The sequence below is a fragment of the Leptonychotes weddellii genome, chromosome 9 (assembly GCF_054177405.1).
Source record: "Leptonychotes weddellii isolate Sample4059 chromosome 9, ASM5417740v2, whole genome shotgun sequence".
Taxonomy (NCBI): domain Eukaryota; kingdom Metazoa; phylum Chordata; class Mammalia; order Carnivora; family Phocidae; genus Leptonychotes; species Leptonychotes weddellii.
The window spans coordinates 30,291,806-30,300,836 of NC_138377.1; the positions used below are offsets into that span (position 1 = coordinate 30,291,806).

The following is a 9,031-nucleotide window of genomic DNA, read 5'->3' on the forward strand; positions in this document are numbered from 1 at the left end:
AGACCACTGCTATGATTATTGAAACAAAAACCCAAAATAATTTGTTTTCAGAAATATCTAGTCAAACTTTTACTAAACTTCTAAGAAAAGGAGGGTATCTCTCCATATACTAGTCTACAAAATCTCAGTATTTAAAAGGTCAATGTTAAGAATATCTGAAGCCTAGATTTTCTTAATGTTTTATCCTATATATTCTCACAGTAATATTTTATTAATATTTCTTCTTCCTCTTCTATGCCTTGTGTTCTTCCTGTCAAGTAATCATAGCATTCTGTCATATCTGAATTTATTTCTAAGCTCTTGAAATGTAACAGTTTAGGGATTTGAAAAAAATGGATATATTCATGCAAAAGATTAAATTGGGACTCCTTTTTTTACACAATACACAAAAATCAACTCAAAATGGATTAAGGACTTATATGTAAAACCTGAAACAGTAAAACTAGAAGAAAATATACAGGAAAAGCTTTTTGATATTGGTCTTGGCAATGATTTCTAAGATTTGACACCAAAAGCACAAGCAACAAAATAAAAAATAGACAAGTGGAACTACATCAAACTAAAAAGCTTCTGCACAGCAATGGAAACAGTGTGAAAAGGGAACCAAGGGAATGGGAGAAAATATTTCAAACTATCTATCTGATAAGGGGTCTATATCCAAAATATATGAGTCTCTTACAATGCAATAGCAAAAAGACAAATAACCCGATTTAAAAATGGGCAAAGGAGTTGAACAGACATTTCTCTAAAGAAGATATACAAATGGTCACTAGGTATATGAAAGAGCGCTCAACATCACTAATCTCAGGGAAATGCAGATCAAAACCACAATGAGATACCATCTCACAACTGTTAGGATAGCTATTATTAAAAAAACACACAAAAGATAAGTATTGCAAGGATGCAGAGAAACTGAAATACTTATATAATGTTGGTAGGAATGTAGAATGGTTCAGCCACTACTGCTTGGGGGAAACAGTATGAGGTTTCCCCTCAAATTAAAAAGAGAACATATAATAGAGCAATTCTATTTCTGGGTATATATTTTAAAGAACTGAAATCAGGATTTCAAAGAGATATCTATGCCCCCATGTAGCATTATTCACGATAGCCAAGATATGTAAACAACTCAAATGTTCATTGATAGATGAATGGAGAAGGAGAATGTGCTATATTCATACAATGAAATATTATTCAGCTTTAAAAGAAAAATATCCTACCATTTGTGGCAACATGGATAAACCTAGAGTGTATTATGCTAAGTGAAATAAACCAGTCACAGAAGGATAAATACTGCATGATTCCAATTTTATGAGGTATCTAAAATAGTCAGTCATAGAAGCATATAATAGAATGGTGATTGTCAGAGGCTGAGGGGGGGCATTGGGGAGTTGTTGCTCAATGGGTATAAATTTTCTCTTCTGCAAGGTGAATGAGTTCTAGAGATCCTTTGTACAACATAGGACCTATAGTAGACACCATGGTATTCTGCACTTAAAATATGTTAAGAGGATAGTTCTCATGTTAAGTGTTCATACCACAAAACAAACACATAAAAAACCAAACAAAACCACAAAATAACACAGGAAAATTTATGGAGGCATTGGATATGTTTACTACTTTGACTGTGGTGATGATATGGGCATATGCATATGTCCAATTTCATCAAAACGTTCACATTAAATAGGTGCAATTTTTTTGTATATCATGTGTATCTCAATCAAGCTTTGAAAAAAAGCAATGGCTTGATACTGTAGGTTATATTGCCAAGAAAATTGTTCATTAGTTATACAGAAAGTGTGTTACATAATCAGCTAAGTAGCAGTAGTAAATCAAATTGAAGTTAGTGTTGGTGGAGAAGGGGACTCTAATTTCTAGGTGACTTTTCCTATAAGCATAATTCCTCAGCCTTAGTTCTCCTTTTCCACACAATGTGGTCACCCTTTCCTCCTGATTCACTTGTTTTCTAGTCCATTGATTGTCTTTTTCTGGACTATTTAAAATTTATGAGTAAGGTCCCAGAAAAAGTGAGCAGACAGCAGTGCTGTCCTGTGTGAGCTTGCACAGGGGAAAGGGAATTCTTGTCCTTCCTTCTGTATAGGTTTAGTTTTAGTGTAGTGCTAGACTCATTCTATCTACCATTTTATCATTACATATCCACTTTCATATGGATTCTAGCTGGAGAAAATGATTACTTTAGAAGTAGTGGAATAATGTGGGCTGGGAATAAAAGGGACGCTTTTCCCCTCCATTTTCTATCATGAAGGGGAGAATATAACTACATTTTCCCTCAAAATGATATAAAATTTTAGATGTTTGTTTTGGGCAATTGGGAAATCATATCCTTAATTGTTATTAGGCTTCAGTTTTGGTTCCTGGTCATTTAGATACCATTACCCTGGCTTTGATGATGGTTGGCCGAGGATCCAAGATGCCCTGCATCTTTCTCAGCGCAGGCACAACAAAGAGATTGCAGGTGACCACGGCTGACACAGGATTCCCTGAAAGTCAACCAAACAGTTATTTATAGTATACATATAAAAATTTGCCAAATAATTCTGACTGTCTATACCTTCATTCATCATAAAGAGTGAGGAGACTAACCACTAATCTTCCTCTTCTAAATCCCAAAGGACTCCAGAATAGAGCTACAATCAACCAAAGGCCACAGAGGGTGTAAACATTAGGTCTACCAGTGAAATGCAGAAACTTCTGATTCCCAGAAGCTGTTTACACCATTTATTTCCACTTTCCTGAGAACTATACATTGAAAGCCATTACCAATCTTGATAAATTTTAAAGCAGATTCTACTTGCTATTTTTAAGATGTTTTAAAATTGCCATAGTAATACATGCTCAGGACAAAAACATTTAGAAAATAGGTTAAGCATAAAGAAATGTATCCATAATCTCCTTCATCCAGAAATTTCTTTATATTAAAAAAAACCCTAAATGATTTACGATGCAAAGGACTTGAAGATGAATACTGTTATGGACTGAATTGTGTCCCCTACAAATTCATATGTTGAAGTGTAGCACCCAATATAAATTGTAGATACTAGGGCCTTTAAAGGGGTAATCAAAGTTAAATGAGGTCATAAGGGTGAGGTCCCAATCCAATGAGACTGGTGTCTGTGTAAAAAGAGGGAGAAACACCAGGAGCGCATGTACACAGAAGAAAAGCTATGTGAGGACACAGTGAGAAGGTGGCCATATTCAAGCCAGGAAGAAAGACTCAACAGAAACCAGCTGTGCTGGCATCTTGGTCTTAGACTTTCAGTCTCCAGAACTGTGAAAAAATAAATTTCTGTTGTTTAAGCCATTTGGTCTGTGATACTCTGTTATGGCAGTCTTAGCAGACTAATAGAAATACCAAGTTCTTTTAAAGTTATAAGAAAAATTTGGGGTGCCTGGGTGGTGCAATTGGTTAAGCGTGTGGCTCTTTGTTTTGGCTCAGGTTGTGATCTCAGGGTTGTGGGATCGAGCCCCACATCTGGCTGTGTGCTCAGTGTGGAGTCTGCTTGAGACTCTCTCTCCCTCTACCTCTGCCCCTCCCTGGCCCCTGCTCTTTCTCTCTCTCAAATAAATAAATAAATCTTAAAAAGTTATAAGAAAAATTTGAGGAATTCAGTTGTACCTTTCCAAGAAGAAAGTGTCATGTGGGCTGGGACTGTCATGCACTTTGAAGGAAGGAAAGGTAGGCTATGAAAAAAATGACTGTGCTGAGAATCACAGATTTAGTTTCTTGTGTGGTATTGTTAACTAAACAAACTGAGCAACGCTTTTTTGTTCAGGGTGAGTTCCAAATCTTTCTGAATCTAGTTTTACTCTTCTACAAAATGAAAGGTTTGGACTATATGATTCTCAATATCCCTCCTGGGTCTAAAATTCAAATTTTATTAATACTAATACTTTTATACAGTGCTGTTGAACATGTATGTATACACTGGGGGTGGGAGACGGACTAGTAGATTTTTAGATTCCCTTGGCCTGGCTATGTGCTGTTAATTGCATTATCAAAGTAAAAGGCAATGGTTAGTTTAGCCTATTATTAGCTAAAACCATACCTTTAATTTTCTTCTACCTACAAAAGTAGTTAAGAATAGATTTTTTTTTAAGTTGTAAAAAGTGATGAGTAATAATGATTTCAATAGAAAAACAAGTTCAACAGCACAGCATACTCTTAATGAAAATTAATTGCTTTTCTCTTGTCTCAAAATACATAGATGAAAATTTTTCTGGAAAAGCAAAAAACAAAACAAAAAAAGCTATTGTTTAGCAATGATTACCGGCATTCCTATAATGCTATTGCCTTATAAAATTATTCTATTAAAAATGGATTGCAAGCAATTGCAAATAGTAGTTATTTTGTGCTGGGGGAAGGGATTATGGATGATATTTCTTAATGTTTACCTGTATTTTCTAATGTTTTTATAGTGCATATGTTATTACAGTAATTTTAAAAGTTAAAAAAATTGCAAGTAGATACATAAATCTTTTAAACTGCTTTAAAAGTTATCAAGATTAATAATGGCTTTAAATGTGTACCCTTCAGGAAAGCAGAAATATAATCATGAATTTTAAAATCCTTTTAAAAGGAACCACTTTACTGGTTCCACAATCTGAACATCTGGGTTGTTGCTGCCCTCTTTTGGTTCATTCAGGCTGGGCAGAAAAAATTGCAAGTGAAAGTAGCAATTTGAAAATAGGTTATTTAATTATCACTTCTTTGGCAGATCAAGTTTAAAAGTAATGGCAAAATAGGCTCCCACTGTAACATTCTTTGTCGGTAGGTCAAGTCATATCTTCTGAAGACAAAGTAAACAGTCTTTTGTAGGCAAAATGAAGCCAGGAAGAGGATCACATTTTTTTTTCAGAGTATCTAACTATACATATGTTAAAGGCCCTAATAAAGGCCCCAAGGAGTTCCATAGATACATTTTGAGGACTACTTTACTTACCTGTCTTCTCTCTTAAAATTTCCTATAGGATAGAAATCTAATCTCTTTTATGCTTATACATAGGAGCTTTAAAAATGCTTTCAACACTCAAAACTCAAAAAAATGCTTTTCAAAATTTTCTGCTACCTTCGTTTCTTTATACTCTATTTTGAGATTTAGTTAATATAAAAAGCAGATAAATATCCCAAAGCCACAAGATTTGTGCTCCTGAAAGGAATAAGCAGGTTACTTTCTGAAGGAATCTGTGCCAAGAAATATAGAATGGGACACTGCTACAGATCAGAGCATAATTTCAAAAGCTGAAAAAATAACAAGTAGACATACAAAACTCCTAAACTGCTTTAGAATTTATCAAGATTGGTAATGACTTTAAAAGCATGGCTTTAACTGCAAGGCAAACATCAATAAAAATTGAAACTGAAAGTCTTTATAAATGGAACTACTTTGCTTTTTCTACAATTTGAACATACGAGTTTCTGCTCACATGGGAGCAAGCATGAGGACAGTGATGTGGTCAGACTGATGATGGCTGGGGTTTGGCTGAGAAGCACCAGCACTAGTAGTCCCTCCTTCTGTATTGCCCCCCATCTCCTGGCTCCAGTCCAAATCTGGCAAGGACCAAAGGCAGCTTTGTATTTTTTTGTTATAGCATTTACTTGCATGGTTGATTCAAGGCCCTTTCGAACTTTGAACACAATACTGGTACTATGGGAGGTGATTAGACTACTACCTTTGACCAATTTTCTATAAGGAAAAGCAGGTACCCCAGAAAGATTTAGTGACAGCTAACATTTGATTATCATCTTAGGGTTTGGAATATGCTTTGAAAGATACTATCTAATTTGACCTTTACACCAATCGTACAAAGTAGATTTTAGGTCCATTTTACAGATGAAGAAATAGCTTTGAAGAGGTTAAGTGATTTGTCCAAGGTCATGCTTTACGAGCCCAGGTCTTTCAGATTCCAAATCAAGTGCTCTATTAGGGATTCAAAAAGATTTTGATCATTTTTCCAGAAAAAGCAAAAGAAACTATTTCAATTATTCTTACCTGGTAGTGCAAAGATTATTTTTCTTACACCATCAATATCCAAAGTCGCAAATGTTGTTGGCAGGCTAGAGAATAAAAGACGTTGTTAGTGACTGCTAAGTAATATGACAAGTAAATTAAGTACTCCAGTTTTCTCGCTATGTGGTTCTTCATATAGAATATTTATCATATAAAAATACTTTTTTTTTCCTGTTGACTCTTCCTTAAACCTTTATACCATGAAGTTTCAAGAGCATTTAAATTAATATGTTTTTGGTATCTTCCGTTTTCAAGTAACCAAACTTCTTGGTTTTCTGCAGCTTGCTTTCCCCCCCCCACCTGCTAGTGCCAGAGAAATGTAACTCAAATCCTGGAGTTTCTCCACCCCTCTAGTTAATAATGTCCATATTATTTTTGCTGGAGATTTACAACAATCATTCTTATTATCAGAAGACTAGCTGGTAATACATGTCTATCAGATAAATGCCTGCTGTTCAAGCTGAGTAGTCTTCAACCCTTTAAAGCTATACTCAGCAATAAACATAAAAATGGCCTCCTATAAGGGAATTTTTTGAAATGTCAAAATAAAATACCATGACTAGAACAAAATTAAAGCAACAGTAATTTAAAATATTTTCCAATTATACTTCCTCAAGATTCTGACATGAATCTTATCTAACATGAATCCTTATCATGGAGGGGGTGTGGGAAGGGATGAGTGTGAGTGGCACGGAGTAGGTGGGCAGTCAAGAATAGTGATTTTTTTTCTATTGACTATGTTTTATATGAACTTCCAGCTAAAAATTTCATTATATTAATGAAACTTGAGCATTACAGAATCCCTAGGGAATGATAAAATTTCCATGTAGTTGAAAATTATCTTTTTAAGTGCCTAAATTGTTTTTATTTTATTATTTTTGCAGCTTGTCTTTCAAAAATGGACCACTCATTACCTTTTGCAATAATACGATGAATATTAACTTTTTTTTGATGACTTAAAACCATCACTAAGTTTTTTGGTTTTTTTTTTTTTTTTTAGAGAGAGAGAAAATGGGTGGGTGGTGGGCAAAGGGAGAGGGAGAGAATCTTAAGCAGACTCCACATCCAGCATGTAAGCCTGAGGTGGGGCGCAATTTCACAACCCCGAGATCATGGCCTGGACCAAAATCAAGAGTCAGAGGCTTACCTGACTGAACCTCCCAGGAATCCCCATCATTATTAACTTATTCTACTCTGCTATACTATAGTGATGTTGGGTCACAAGGGTATATTATGTATTGTTTTTACCTATAAACCATAACTCCACACCACACACTGTGCTTCTTTTCTTTTTTTCCCCCTAGTTTTTTTTTGTAGCTCCCCTTAATGTTAGACTCCATCATCTTGGCCCTTAAAACTGGCTTTAGGGGGCGCCTGGGTGGCTCAGTCAGTTAAGCAGCTTTGATTTTGACTCAGGTCATGATGTCAGCTCAGGTCATGATCTCAGCGTTGTGAGATTGAGCCCCTTGTTGGACTCTGTGCTGGGCATAGAGCCTGCTTAAGATTCTCTCTCTCCCTCTGCCCCTCCCCACACTCCCTCTCTTAAAAAAGAAAAAAAAAAGCTAGCTTTAGGTTTGGGAACCAGAGAGTAGTAATAATAGTTATACTGTCAGAATGATAATAATAATAGAAGTTACTATTTTTAAAGAAACATCTATGCATTATGTCCATTATTTGATTTTAACTCTCACAACAATCCCATGAGGTGACAATTATCATATGTGAGGAAACTGAGACTCAGAGAGATTAAGAAATTTGGTCCAAATCTCTTAGCTACTAGGTGGGGAAACAAAGATTTGAACCCAGATTTCTCTAACTTTATGGCTCATAATTTGATAAGGCTCTTAGAGGGTCTGCTGTGAAGTGTTAGTGGGTGTACTTTGTAACATCTATTTTTGGCTACTCTGAGACCCTTTTTGCTTACTTTATGATTCTTTGCTGTATTTTAGAAAAGCTAGATTAGATTATCATATCAATTTATGAATAAGTTATTTGGCCACGACTGTTACTATGTGATGAAAATAATTTCCAAGATACGCTCTTGACAACAGCTATGTTCACTGTAGATGACCCATAAAAATTATGATTGGTAGTCCTGGCTGATAATACTCCAAATGTTTTTTTGAGTACCTCTCTGTCTAAAATGAAAGAGGTTAATTATATTCTTAATGCACTGTATGTGGGAAGAGCAAAGCTAAATTGTTCTTGAGCTTTTTATATTTCTTGTTCTACTATTAAGGAGCAATTACCTTTAAATTCTTCTTATCTTTAGACAAGTATAAATTCTGGCCAAGTAAAGGAAGCCCATTTAAACTTCTAAACCATTTTATTAAAGCAAACTAACACACATAATAAGAGTGAGGAAGGAATGCATTATCCTTTCCTTCTATATTTAAAGCCAATTTAAATCATCTTTTGCATCTTGCAGATAGGTTCTGTGATTTCTCTAAAGGTATTCATTTAAAAAGATTCTATTACAACAATACATTTTATCATGCATTGCTATCATGAGTGTCCTATTGCTAGACTGTGAAGCTTTTGTTTAAGTTTGAGAAAGCCATTTCCTTGGAACCCAACACCTATTGTTCAATTCTCCTCTTGAGATCAGAACATAGTAGCATTTATACAATGACTGAGGTCACAGTGTTACAACTTTAAGGGAGGAGAATAAACATTAGGAACTGATGAGAGCCTTAATAAATGGTAAGAAATAAACTGAAAATAAAAATAGTACCAAAATTATGCATCACAGGTGCTGAGATTAATTTAAATAATAGATACTACAAATATTTCTCCTCTAATTCTCTCTCTCCTTCTGCCCCCGTCCCTCTTTATTTTTATTTTTTTTAAAGATTTTATTTATTTGAGAGAATGAGAGAGAGAGAGCACATGAGAGTGGGGAGGGTCAGAGGGAGAAGCAGACTCCCCGCCGAGCAGGGAGCCCGATGCGGGACTCGATCCCGGGACTCCAGGATCATGACCTGAGCCGAAGGCAGTCGCTT

The 9,031-nt window shown here is 35.3% G+C and overlaps 1 protein-coding gene across 1 annotated transcript in view; it reads right to left on the reverse strand.

Moving 5' to 3' along the window:
• Nucleotides 1–9,031, reverse strand: part of GPHN (gephyrin) — a 515,857-nt gene that overhangs the window by 11,740 nt on the left and 495,086 nt on the right. The window contains exons 19-20 of the mRNA XM_081829751.1: nucleotides 6,012–6,076; nucleotides 2,398–2,501 (exon numbers count right to left, since the gene is read on the reverse strand). Of these exons, the coding sequence (XP_081685877.1) occupies nucleotides 2,398–2,501; nucleotides 6,012–6,076 (169 nt within the window). The remainder of the gene's footprint in view (nucleotides 1–2,397; nucleotides 2,502–6,011; nucleotides 6,077–9,031) is intronic.